Source organism: Alosa alosa, chromosome 20 (genome assembly GCF_017589495.1).
Source record: "Alosa alosa isolate M-15738 ecotype Scorff River chromosome 20, AALO_Geno_1.1, whole genome shotgun sequence".
NCBI classification, from domain to species: domain Eukaryota; kingdom Metazoa; phylum Chordata; class Actinopteri; order Clupeiformes; family Clupeidae; genus Alosa; species Alosa alosa.
In genome coordinates this window covers 22,966,999-22,981,521 of record NC_063208.1, presented here as the reverse complement: position 1 = coordinate 22,981,521, position 14,523 = coordinate 22,966,999, and the positions used below count along the sequence as shown (strand labels likewise).

Below are 14,523 nucleotides of genomic sequence, written 5' to 3'. Positions count from 1 at the left end.
AGTTTTTTTTTTGTGTGTGTGTGTGGGATGGAGGGTACTTTCACCTTGTGGCAGTTCATCCTATTACATTGGTTGCACCGGACCGCATGGCTGTCTTGCAAGTGGACTCCTAGATTCATACAAGGGCAATATTTAACGTCTCTGATGACTGGTAGACAGTCTCATGTATGCGTGATGAACAGAGCAGCTCACATGCGCTGACGAACACTGGCACAGTGGTGACTGCATGGGCTTTGACCCCGCGTCACGACCCACTGTCATGTCTGGGTCGATCTGTGAACGGAAGTGTGGCCGCAGGGGAGTGGGGGAACGTCTGTCGCCCGGACGGAGCTCGCAGCCCCATGTCAGGCCCCAGCTGTCAGTCAAGTGCATGCCTCATGAGTGTGCCACAACTCGCATGAGGAGGAATGGACCTCATATGAGCAGGAATGGGCTTCATATGAGCAGGAATGGGCTATGGGCTTCATATGAGCAGGAATGGGCTTCATATGAGCAGGAATGGGCTTCATATGAGCAGGAATGGGCTTCATATGAGCAGGAATGGGCTTCATATGAGCAGGAATGGGCTTCATATGAGCAGGAATGGGCTTCATATGAGCAGGAATGGGCTTCATATGAGCAGGAATGGGCTTCATATGAGCAGGAATGGGCTTCATATGAGCAGGAATGGGCTTCATATGAGCAGGAATGGGCTTCATATGAGCAGGAATGGGCTTCATATGAGCAGGAATGGGCTTCATATGAGCAGGAATGGGCTTCATATGAGCAGGAATGGGCTTCATATGAGCAGGAATGGGCTTCATATGAGCAGGAATGGGCTTCATATGAGCAGGAATGGGCTTCATATGAGCAGGAATGGGCTTCATATGAGCAGGAATGGGCTTCATATGAGCAGGAATGGGCTTCATATGAGCAGGAATGGGCTTCATATGAGCAGGAATGGGCTTCATATGAGCAGGAATGGGCTTCATATGAGCAGGAATGGGCTTCATATGAGCAGGAATGGGCTTCATATGAGCAGGAATGGGCTTCATATGAGCAGGAATGGGCTTCATATGAGCAGGAATGGGCTTCATATGAGCAGGAATGGGCTTCATATGAGCAGGAATGGGCTTCATATGAGCAGGAATGGGCTTCATATGAGCAGGAATGGGCTTCATATGAGCAGGAATGGGCTTCATATGAGCAGGAATGGGCTTCATATGAGCAGGAATGGGCTTCATATGAGCAGGAATGGGCTTCATATGAGCAGGAATGGGCTTCATATGAGCAGGAATGGGCTTCATATGAGCAGGAATGGGCTTCATATGAGCAGGAATGGGCTTCATATGAGCAGGAATGGGCTTCATATGAGCAGGAATGGGCTTCATATGAGCAGGAATGGGCTTCATATGAGCAGGAATGGGCTTCATATGAGCAGGAATGGGCTTCATATGAGCAGGAATGGGCTTCATATGAGCAGGAATGGGCTTCATATGAGCAGGAATGGGCTTCATATGAGCAGGAATGGGCTTCATATGAGCAGGAATGGGCTTCATATGAGCAGGAATGGGCTTCATATGAGCAGGAATGGGCTTCATATGAGCAGGAATGGGCTTCATATGAGCAGGAATGGGCTTCATATGAGCAGGAATGGGCTTCATATGAGCAGGAATGGGCTTCATATGAGCAGGAATGGGCTTCATATGAGCAGGAATGGGCTTCATATGAGCAGGAATGGGCTTCATATGAGCAGGAATGGGCTTCATATGAGCAGGAATGGGCTTCATATGAGCAGGAATGGGCTTCATATGAGCAGGAATGGGCTTCATATGAGCAGGAATGGGCTTCATATGAGCAGGAATGGGCTTCATATGAGCAGGAATGGGCTTCATATGAGCAGGAATGGGCTTCATATGAGCAGGAATGGGCTTCATATGAGCAGGAATGGGCTTCATATGAGCAGGAATGGGCTTCATATGAGCAGGAATGGGCTTCATATGAGCAGGAATGGGCTTCATATGAGCAGGAATGGGCTTCATATGAGCAGGAATGGGCTTCATATGAGCAGGAATGGGCTTCATATGAGCAGGAATGGGCTTCATATGAGCAGGAATGGGCTTCATATGAGCAGGAATGGGCTTCATATGAGCAGGAATGGGCTTCATATGAGCAGGAATGGGCTTCATATGAGCAGGAATGGGCTTCATATGAGCAGGAATGGGCTTCATATGAGCAGGAATGGGCTTCATATGAGCAGGAATGGGCTTCATATGAGCAGGAATGGGCTTCATATGAGCAGGAATGGGCTTCATATGAGCAGGAATGGGCTTCATATGAGCAGGAATGGGCTTCATATGAGCAGGAATGGGCTTCATATGAGCAGGAATGGGCTTCATATGAGCAGGAATGGGCTTCATATGAGCAGGAATGGGCTTCATATGAGCAGGAATGGGCTTCATATGAGCAGGAATGGGCTTCATATGAGCAGGAATGGGCTTCATATGAGCAGGAATGGGCTTCATATGAGCAGGAATGGGCTTCATATGAGCAGGAATGGGCTTCATATGAGCAGGAATGGGCTTCATATGAGCAGGAATGGGCTTCATATGAGCAGGAATGGGCTTCATATGAGCAATGTGTGTGTGTGTGTGTCTGTGTGTGACTGTGTAGCAGGGTTGCTGTGTCTCACTGTGTGTGTGTGAGAGAGAGAGACTGTGTAGCAGGGTTGCTCTGTCTCACTGTGCAGTGTGTGTGTGTGTGTGTGTGAGACTGTGTAGCAGGGTTGCTGTGTGTGTGTGTGTGTGTGTGTGTGTGTGTATGTGTGTATGACTGTGTAGCAGGGTTGCTGTGTCTCACTGTGCAGTGTGTGTGTGTGTGTGAGAGAGACTGTGTAGCAGGGTTGCTGTGTCTCACTGTGCAGTGTGTGTGTGTGTGTGTGTGTGTGTCTGTGTGTGACTGTGTAGCAGGGTTGCTGTGTCTCACTGTGCAGTGTGTGTGTGTGTGTGTGACTGTGTAGCAGGGTTGCTGTGTCTCACTGTGCAGTGTGTGTGTGTGTGTGTGTGTGTGTGTGTGTGAGAGACTGTGTAGCAGGGTTGCTCTGTCTCACTGTGCAGTGTGTGTGTGTGTGTGTGTGTGTGTGTGTGTGAGACTGTGTAGCAGGGTTGCTCTGTCTCACTGTGCAGTGGGTTTGTACATCAGGGCTCCTCTGCCACACGGTGTCCCAGGACGAGGTGGCCGCCTCACTGCTGCAGTGTTATGTAACCCAGACGACTGGCAGCAGCAGCAGCTGTGTGTGTGTGTGTGTGCGGGAGAGAGATGCCCATGCAGTTTTAATTGCGTCCTTTAGGAGGTGGAGGATGAGCGTGCGTACTGCATAAAAATGAGAAGGAGGGAGGGATGGAGAGCGGGCGAGAAGGAGGAGAGCATGCTGACGTAGGTTTCTCCCCGCACCAATGAGGGGGCAGGACTCCCCAAGTTGCTCACACACATGTGCTGACACACACATGCTGCCTACACACACTTCTGCATCCTCAGACTTGGAGTGTGTTTGCGCACGTGTATATATTCGTGTGTGTGTGTGTGTGTGTGTGTGTGTGTGTGTGTGTCCGGATGGAGAGTACTCTGCCGCAGTCGCAGCATAGGGGAGGGGGCGGAGAGCATGTCAGTCTGTAAACACACACACACACACACACACACACACACAACACACACACACAGACAGACCCATAGTTATGTGCAGTGGTGCTTAGCTGGCTCTTATTTGCTGCAGCGTCATATATCAACCCTACCACCAGCGTGCACACACACAGAGCCACACACAGAGCCACACACAGAGCCACACACACAGAGAATCAATAGGGTTTGGGGAATGTATGAATCCTACCAGCATTCGTAACGCAATGGCCTCATATCACACCCCTCTCACTGTGAGCTGAAGAACATTGCATCGAAACCTATAATGCTTTGTGTGTGTGTGTGTGTGTGTGTGTGTGTGTGTGTGTGTGGAAGGATAGAGGGGAAAGGAAAAGGATGGAGAGCTAGTGACTCATTGTATTTTTCTTTTCATGAAGAGTTTTTTTTTCTCACTATCTCTGTCTCCTCTCTCTTTCATTTCTCCTCATAGTATTCTTTTTCTCTTGCCACCACTTTCTCAATCACACTCTCTTTCTCTCTCTTTCTTGTTCTCCCTCTTTCAGACTTTCTCACTTCCACTTGTTTTCTCTGCTTCTCCATCTCTGTCACGAGGAGCTTTTAAAGTAATGGAATAACATAATGATTCTGAGTGCAGCAGATGGAATTACTGGTGTGGTGAGGGTGGGGGTTGGTATTGAAGACCAATTCTGCGCTGTCATCGCATTGCAGTGTGATTTTAACGCTGCAGCTTCAAGCTGTCCTCTGGGGAATTGTCCCTCATTGGTCTCACTCTCACCTCAATCTTCCGCTCTCCATCTTCCTGATGCCATAGCACACTATGAGGTGTTGCTTTTTGCCCCTGCTGAAGCAGAGGCTGATGGAGCGCGTTGTTTGATGGTGCATAGGGTTTTGGAAGTGTTTGTTTATTTCTTGTCCGTCGAGCAAGGCCGTAGTCTTGATGTCAACATTGGGGGGGACCAAATCCAAACAGAATTTCAATACATTTCCTACAGTACCATGCAAAAAATATTATTAAAAATCACAACAGTCAATTAGGGTATTCCAAACTTTTGACAGACATAGGCATGGCATGGATGGGACACAGATGCCCCCCCCCCCCCCCCCCTCCAGATAGACGGGTCTTGAGGCATTCTCCCACGGAAGATTTTTTATTTGTAAAATAATGACCCTTTAAATGATGACTTCTGGTGAGTTTTGTGAAAACAGAAGGATGGAGAAGGCCCAGTAAGCCCATTCAGTAATCCATCCCTGGACCTGTATTATGACTCCATTTGTCTTCAAAATGTATACTTTAAAAGGAATTACAAACTAGAGTGTCTTTGTTAAACTCATAGATTTGGATAGGTTTGGACCTATAGCCTAATAAGATTTTGTCTTTTAATTTAGATTTTATTATGCTGCGGCTAATCACACAATTTTAACGTAGTTTGAAAGGAATAGGCTACTAAGACAGGCCCCTCTTCTGTCTGACTCACCTCATGTTACCCCCTGCATTATAGACTGGCTTGACAGAAATGATGTTTTGTGCCAACATGTAGAAACACTAGGCCTACTGCAGCCTTTGATTGATGAATGGAGGTGCAAATTCCTTTCTTTGGCGATTCACATTAACTGTAGCCGCCATTGCATTGTAAAAGGTTTTTCCAACTTGTGTGCCGTTGCCACATTTAATTCCTACGTTTTTGCCTGCATGGATCGCCGACTGAGTCGATTCTAAATAATATGCAAGATGCAACAACCATTTCTAAGAGGCCTATAAACGGTAATTTCTGGCATTACTACTAGCATATGAATGCATTATTTATGTTGAAAGACATGTGAAAGAAATGAATGACTCACAAGAAATGAATGCTTGCACAAATTCATCATTTAAAATAAAATGTTTCACTTTCGCTATCATTGCGAGAATAGGCTACAATATGGAAAATGTTTCAAAGTTCCCTGATAAGCCCCAAAATGTATGGGATTTCCTTAGCCTGTGCTACACCTTTCCAACAAGTTTTGTGAAAATTGTACGGTATCTATGATATTGTTGACAGCCCTACCTCACGCGGTAGGGTGCAGTAAATGGTATAAATAGCTTTTAATGGCCTGCGTCACTAATGAAAAGCGAGGAAAACCACCAGGACAAACCACTCAGGGGTGTAGGCTACTCTGGAACCATCACTAGGTCACTAATTTTTGCATTATTTATGTTTGATTACATTTATGTTTGACTACATTTATTACATGTTTGATTACATTTCAGATGGTGGTGCGTGTTGGTTTCTTGTAGGCCTAGTATGACGCTTTTTTCTGTCTTTATTTTTCTATGTCCGTATATTGGGGGGGGACATTTTGGACATACATCTCTCTCTCTCTCTCTCTCTCTGTGTGTCTCTCTCTGTCTCTCTCTCTCTCTCTCTCTCTCTCTCTCTCTCTCTGTCTCTGTGTCTGTCTCTCTCTTTCTTCACCCAGTGCTTGACACCTGACAAAGCAATCCGTTCTCTCTCTGTTTTGTCCCCTCATTCCGTCGGTCACGTTCATTCTCTCCCTCCCTCTCTCTTTCCCCCCTCTCACTTTCTGTCCATCAGCAAGACTCTTTAGTCACCAGCTCCTGCCGAGCACAGGAGCGCCCACACAGTGATCCTGAACCATCACATAACATGAGAGAGAGGGAGGTAGAGAGAGGGAGGTAGAGGGAGGGAGGTAGAGGGAGGGAGGTAGAGGGAGGGAGGTAGAGAGAGGGAGAGTAAGAGGAAGAGATACAGAGAGAGAGAGAGAGAGAGAGAGAGAGAGAAGAGAGAGAATAAGCAATAGGGAGAGAGTCAGCAGACCATAGTCAGAACCCGTTGTTGCTATTCTTCCCACAGGTGTGCCTGAGTCTTATGTAACCAGTGTTTTCAGGGTCTCCTCCCTCCCCCACTGCCGCCTTTGTTCAAATTTGTCCAGCAGAGCCAATCTCATCCTCCCTTTTTTTCATCACGGCGACATTGAATAATTCATAGGTGCTGAGAGCAAACCCCCACTGAGAGAGGGTGCTGTTGTTGTTGCCAGAGAGGGTTGGAGAAGGGAAGGAGTTGAATGCCCAATGATGGAGGTTTTTAATATTTCATCCACCCCCATCTGTGTAGATCGATGCAATCCATACCCCCTCACCCAGCTTGGTAAATGCTAAGGAGCAATGGCATTTTCAACTAAGAGGTCCCTAAGCATGTTTGAGCGTGTGAATGGAACGCTGATGAACGCTGAACGCTGAAGATTAGCCAGTAGGCTAATGGTTAGTATGTGGTGGAGGGTCAAGGGGACTAAAACAGCTAACAGGAGGAAGGATCTCTAGCAGGCTCTTCAGTGAGTGAGTGAGTGAGTTAGGAGGGTCGGGCCTGGAGCTGCTGGTACTGTTTAGCCAGAGGTCAGGATGTGGTGCACCTGACTGGGCCTGCTTGAGTATGAAACCGGGGCACCTGTTTCCTGTCATTGCTCTTTCATCGATGTAGTGTCGGCCAGCTCTTTATCAGCCTCCCTCTTTTTCTTTCTTGTTCTCTCCATCTCTCACTCTTGCTTCCTGTCGACCTTTCGCTTCTCTCTCTCGTGCACTCCGAACTGGTTTTCTTCTTCTCATCGTGTCGCGGCCCGTGGGTGACGCGGCCTCTTGGCTCGTGGTCAGGTTCTCACAAGGTGTGTGGGTGAGTTCGTTGGACACAGATGGGGAAACAAATGACATTGTTTTATGTGGCTAATACTGGCTAATACTGGAGAAGAATAGGTGAGGGAGTGGAGCGGGGGGGGGGGGGTGTAGCGTGGAGGGGGGTGTGTGGGGGTGGTGAGTCAGGAGGAGGCTCCACCACCACCAGTGGAGGTGGAGGGTGGGGGTGGCGTTGGCTGTGATGGGGTGGTGAGTCAGAGAACAGGCTGACTCACCACCACCAGGAGCCGGGCTGTAGTTCCTGTGCTGACGGATGGATTGGGAGGGGGTGGGGTGGGAGTAGAGTGGAGTGACCGGCAGTCACAGAGATCGTGAGGTTGTGTCCGAGACCTGCGCTAGGTTCACATGCATCACGCCACTTCTGCTGATGCATGCAAGGAAATCTAAGGAACAGGATGCATGTTCACTTGCATTCTGTTTATTTTTAGGGTCCTCTGTTTTAGTGTAAACAGTATGCCTGCCCTAACAACTAAAAGCTGCCTTGCCCCACAATATAGCATATACTGTACAGAAGAGAAGATGGTCATAGACACACCGTCAGTAGGGTGAAACTAACTTGTGTTGTGATGGTCTAATTCCAGCTCACATTCTCCATCAGAAGGTAAACAGTATAAAGCTGGTACTTCTGTTTCACACTAATGGAAAGAGCTACCATCACATGACCAATAAGAGACGTCACTGTGCAAATGTTGAGTTACACGGATGCCACTCTGTTTGCAGTGTGCCTGGTAGTGGGCCTCTGTTTCACATGCAGATTGTTGACTGGCAAACCTTCTGGACTGCATTCTCTGCTGGGCTGGCGTAACCCAGATTGTTGCCCAGATTGGTCCCCAGGTTGTCTACTCAAAGGGCCTGTGAGAGTGACATTGCATTGTGGTGCAGCTGTGTGTGTGTGTGTGGGAGTCCCACTGAAGCACGTCTCTCAGAAGACCTCCGAGCTGAGAGCTCCGAGAGCAGATAAATAAAGCCCCCCTGGACAAGGCAAGAGGCCGCCGACGGTCAAGGCTCCCAGGATTCTCACAATATGCCATAAACACCCCCCCCCCCCCTTCAGCAGCCACAACAGTGGGGGTCTGCAGGGTCTGTACGCCCCCCTCCCCTCCAGTAGTAGTGGTGGTGGTGGTGGGGTCTGGTAGTATTCGTTCTAGAACGCGAGTCCACTCTCTGTGGCGCTGACCTGGTCTCAACCCTGCTTTCCTACACGGTAAATATTTCCTGTGGCCACAGCGAGTCACTCGGCTCTCAGTATTGTTCGCCATTTTTGACCTGGTGGGAAAAAAGGACCCTTGTCATTATTTACTATAATCTGACGTCCTGTTTGGATGTTTACCGGCTTTTGCTTGTTAGTTTTTTTTTTTTTTTTTTTTTGTCATTTTCTTCTTGCCTTCGTAAGGAACAAGTAATGCGTGTTTACCGACTGATTTAAATCTTTTGTCGTCTGTGCAATTTTTGTTTGTATGTATAACAGCAGGTTTTGAAATAAATGGAAAAAAAATGAGGGGAAGGGGGGGGACGAAATCCCACGATCCTCTTTGGAAGTGGTGTCCCATAAATGGTCACAGGGCTGCGGCGGATTTGCAGGAAGTAGGTGCTGGAGTACGTCCGAGAGGGAACTGTGCGTTTTTTGGGCCGGGCCTGGGGTTTGCCTGCGTGTTTCCACACCAGTCCGCAGTGGGCGCGAACGCCTCATGTGAACGCAGCGAGCGGGCCTCTCCCCTCAGATCCTGTCTCCTTCCACTTCAGAGCTGATAAAAGCTACCGGGTTCCTCGCACGTCTCCCTCACCCTCACACACGCACACGTACACGTACACTTCCGAGTGCAGCGTCGTTCCGCCCAGCTTTATTCTTTATATGTTTGTTTTAAAATGATGTGGTTGGCGACAGAAAGAGAAGAAGAAAGAAAATGGAACCAATTGTTGGCCTACCTAACAAGCATGATGATTAAATTTTTTCATTTTGGTTTCACTTCCATAACAGTGGTAGGGCCGATTTTTGCTGTTTTGTTAGATTTCAAATTCCTGAAAATAATCACTCTTGTTGCATAGAGTAGCTACAGTAGGCTATAGTACCACTAGGCTAACAACCATAGCCAGCAAGTTTTCATTTATTTTTTTGGTTAAATGACAGGCCCAACACATTCTTGTAATATCATGGAGATGCCAGGTCACATAAATACATTTTTTTTGAGAAGCAAAGTACATGGAGTACCCAAAGTATCTTCTTTGTATAAGGTAGATCAAATGTTTGGTTCTCAAATGAGTCACACTCTTGGTTCCGTCATGGCAAAATGCATCCTTCTAACCACTCCTTGACACGCAAAGCTGCATCAATCACTTTGTGGCACTCTGACCTTGAGTGGTTTTTTAATTTACTCTGGGTTAATTTGGCAGTCTCAGACATGTCATTTTGGTGGTTTGCGTGTGTGTTTCGGGCTTTCTTTTCTCTGTGTGTATCCTTTAAACTTTAATGGACACCTGCCCTTGGACGTTTTAAAAAGATGAAACCGTTTTTACAACACAACATGAGGCAGCAGCTGTAGCATTATGGAAAGGGGGAGAAAAAAAACGCCCCGGGCTGAAAGCTTAACGTTTTTTTATTTTACTTTTTTATTTATTTCAATCTGACTAACGATGACTAAGCTGGTCAGCAAGCAGCAGCGGCGGCTTCTCCCCCTCACCGCCCACGCACTATCACCAGCTTCCACCACGGAAGGATGTGTCCAAAAGGACGCCTGTCTCCTGCTGGGAGCCTGGCCGGGCAGTCTGGCTGCTGTGCCTGTGGTCTCATCACATCGCATAACAGGCTTGGCACCGACGCGGTCGCTGGCACGCTCCCTCGCGGAAGTGAAAGCAAGCTGAAGAGGCATCTTCACTCTTTCCTCGTTCCCCCCACCCCCCAGCCTCCTTCCTAGTGGCTTTGATCACTGACGGAGAGGTCGGCTGAGGGTGTAGGAGGAGCAGGGGGAGGGTGGTGGTGGGGTGGGTGGACACGTGGGATGCCAATCCTATTAAAGGGGTGGTCTTTCTAGCGATGCAGTTTGCTTCGTTCCGTGAAAGACGCCTTCTCGAGAACCTGTCCAAGCCAGGGCTTGATCTATCACTAAATATAGATCATGTTGATCCCACCGTGGTCATTGTTTTCCACTGTCATCACACACACACACACACACAGATGGAGACATAAACAAACAAACAACCAGGCACCAGCCCGGCTGAGGACCACTAAGCAAGTCACTTTTTTTCAGATCCAGCAAACAAAGGTTGGCCACAGCTTTTCTCAAGGCTTCCAGTGCCCTGCGCCTCCAGCAGGGTTCCGTTCAGTAGCACAAAGGCTTCGAGGGCTCATTAAGGAGTGGACAACATGAATCACCTCTGTACCCACCGCCCCATACTGTAGGACTCATTATTTACAGAGTGCCCGCCTCAGGTGCTGGCACCTCCCTGGAATAGGTGATTAGGTGGCGGAGTCGGTGCCAGTTTGATGGTGCCCGGGGCCGGCTGAACCTATGTGACCTTCCAAAAAGAGATCCTTGCCATCCTCCCCCTCTTTCCCCTGCCCTGCTTATGCAACTTAAATCTACGCTCCCTTTTTTTAGAGGACGGTTGCATAATGTTAGTGCGTGAGAGAGAGACAGAGACAAAACTAGAGTCCAAATGTGTACGAGTAAGAGATTTGATACACTGGTTGTATTTGATGTACAAACCTGTCATGGTCATAAAGGATAAAGAGTGGGGTCGTTGCAAAACAATGATGGGATGACACGCGTCTATTTTGGGTCGGCTTTTCACGTCTTTTTTTACCAGAGCCAAATAGAGACATCTGATATTCAAGTGTCTTTCTTTTTTTTTTTTATCGTGGTATTTGTCTGGGACGTTTGAGTGCAAGAGTGAGAACACAGCACATCATTTTCATTCTTGATCTAAAATAATCCAAACGACGTAAGCTTGACATCATTTTAGTTCTCACAGTCTCTGCATCACACCCTCTCGCACACAGAGCACTCGCGCTCCATCACAATTAATAAATGATGAGATCACTGCCGTCATCTTTTGTTCCTTAAGCACAAACCGTGCTGCAAAAAAAGAGCTACGTTGCCAGCTGTGTTGCCTAGCCATGTCTGCTGCAGTGCCCACGATATTACTTTTACCCCGTCTCCAGCGAATCAGACGGCCTGTTCCCTGAAAAAGCAACACAGAGCAAAAACAATGAAAGGTATATTTTATGGAGTGACCCCAAGGGGTGGGGCTGTTGCCAGTCTGGGGTGGATTACTACAACCGGCCACTGCTGACCATGGCGGGCTATTTATGGCCGCCTTTTCCTGTCGCGTAGGGAGTGTAATATTTTGAATGAAACGCTCCGTGCTTAAGAGGAAACCAATCCCATTGAGGGAAAGAGGGAAGAAATGACATGACATGGCTTTGAGCTCTCCCCCTGCATTGAGCTGTGCATGAACCCAGGCATAGGGGATTAGTGGCGTGACACAATAACAGCTGCCTGTTAAACCCTGACCTTACGTGTGAGCATTAACTTTTTTTTTTGTTTGTTGTGTTGATAGTGTTGTAGATTTATAGTTGTTTTTCTAATGGGCTCTCTCTCTCCCCCTCTCTCTCTCTCTGTCCATGTCTATCTTTCAATCTGCAGGTCTTCCAGAACAATACTACAGCTTGACGTGGTTCCTGAGTCCCGTCCTGGGCCTGATCTTCACGCCGCTGATTGGCTCGGCTAGTGACCGCTGCACGCTGCGCTGGGGCCGCCGGCGCCCCTTCATCCTGGCGCTATGCGTTGGTGTGCTCCTTGGCGTGGCGCTCTTCCTCAACGGCTCGCTCATAGGTAAATCCCATCTGAGGGCCCCGTCGGTCAGCTGACCACTGTGCACCTTCACCATTCTAATGGTGAAAAACAGTAAGGAAGTACACACATACTGGGTCTATGAGTGCAGGACTTTGCACAGTGCACAATAAGTATAAGTATATATACTCTTTTGATCCCGTCAGGGAAATTTGGTCTCTGCATTTATCCCAATCCGTGAATTAGTGAAACACACACAGCACACAGTGAACACACAGTGAGCACACACTAACCCGTTGTTGTTGCATAGAGTAACTACAGTAGGCTATAGTACCACTAGGCTAACAACCATAGCCAGCCAGCTTTAATTTATTTTCTTAATTAAATGACAGGCCCAACACATTCTTGTAATATCATGGAGATGCCAAGTCGCATCAATCATTTTTTTTTGAGAAGCAAAGTACATGGGGTAGCCAAAGTATCTTCTTTGTATAAGGTAGATCAAATGTTTGGTTCTCAAGAAATGAGTCACACCATTGGTTCAGAGGACCATCAGGCCATCCTTAAAAATATTTTCGTTTGCCGTAACCCGACCGACCCTGTCAATTTAGAACCGACCCAAATATTTATTTTTTTTCCCCTTTTAGTCCGACCGACTTGCCGGTTGTAAACTTGCGTTAATACCGACCGATTGTTTTTTTTTTTTACTCTAAACAACCAATACAAATGCAATAAAATAATAGTTATTTTAGTAGGCCCAAGTATTGTGAATATAAATTACCTACATACATACACCAAAAACCTGTGGCGTCATCTCTACACCATTGGTTTTACGATGTCACCGTTTCATTCACACAAACTGATAACGCTGTTACGAAGTTCTGGAAGAACTGTGGCCAGATCTTTTCTCATCCCTTCTCCCCTAGTCTAGCGGTGACCGTGTCGGAGTATTGAAATTGGTTGTGGTCTATTCAGCATTTCTCAAAATATGGGTCCGCAACATGGAGACTGCTGGTCCGCGGAGTCGTGGAGTGAAATTAGGCCCGTGCTTCATCTGATAATTTGCTGCGCAGTTGATCAAGAAACCGCGGATCGACGAAAAAAAAAAAACAAACGTTTCTGCTATCGATGTCATTAAACATGGAGCCCTACAATTAAGTGGTGGTATGAGCATTCATTCAATGAAACTAATCGATAGCGTTGGGATCAAAGCTCGCTTCAACCTGTTGGAAGGCTATTTATTTATTTAACTAAACTTAATAGAACGGCGTTGTTTTTGGAACTTCCTTAGAAACAGAGCAGAGACTGTATAATACACTGTATAGCATTGAGTATTGTATAGTCAAATTTCAATATAACGTGGCCAAGAGCTATTGTAGCCTTCTTTCTGGGTACATGTAGATGAGCCCTATGACCCAAAAGTCTGCCATGACCGGGCCTCAGGTCAAAGAAGTTTGAGAAAGGCTGGTCTATATAACCTGCATCAGAATGAGGTTTGCAATGGTGCGCCTGAAGGCACGGGTTGAAGACCCAGTCAGTTACGTCACGATATGCACATTTGTGTAAATTCATTCCTAGGTAATCACCATGACCAAAATTGAACTTTTTTTTTACTTTGAATCTTGAAAAAAAAAAAAATATTGACCTACCTACCGACCCATTTTTAATTTTTTTTGGCTGTTACTGCAAACAAAAATATTTTTAAGGATGGCCTCATGGCAAAATGCATCCTTCTAACCACTCCTTGACACGCAAAGTTGCATCAATGACTTTGTGGCTTTGTGACTCTGTCCTCGAGGCTCACACACAGCACACAGTAAACACACAGTGAGCACACACGCACATCCGGAGCAGTGAGCTGCCTGCTACAGCGGCGCTCGGGGAGCAGTGAGGGGTTAGGTGCCTTGCTCAAGGACACTTCAGCTGTGGGTGTGGGCATGGGAGAGCAGTGCTCAACCACTTCCCACATTTTTCCTACTGGGTTGGGGATCGAACCGGCAACCCTTCGGTTACAAGCCCGAAGCCCTAACCAGTACCACATGGCTGCCCCACTCGTGACTCGTCGTCACACAACAATCGTTGAACGATCCAAACGGCTCGCTCATAGGTGTATCACATTTGTAGGCTAGTCAGCCATTGAGCACTTTCACCATTACCGTGCAAGTTAAGTTAAGGAAATACTCTAGGCTGGATCAATGAGTGCAGAGATCTTTCCTTGTTTAATGCACAGTGCATCTTCTTAAAGATCCTGAGCTGCGGATTAAATGAAAAAGGGCAACCACCAACCATCAAAAAGGTCATGTCTAGGGATAAATATAAAGACAAGGAGGGAAAAAGCGTTCAGTGGAGTGCTAATCACCGTAACTCAAAAGCTTTTTAGATGTGTGCTACCACAGAGTAGACTAAAATGAG

General features: G+C 47.2%; 1 protein-coding gene across 1 annotated transcript in view; it reads left to right on the top strand.

Annotated features, from left to right (window-relative positions):
• Nucleotides 1-14,523, top strand: part of LOC125285789 (solute carrier family 45 member 4) — a 56,892-nt gene that overhangs the window by 30,696 nt on the left and 11,673 nt on the right. The window contains 1 exon segment of the mRNA XM_048230396.1: nt 11,965-12,153. Within this exon segment, the coding sequence (XP_048086353.1) occupies nt 11,965-12,153 (189 nt within the window).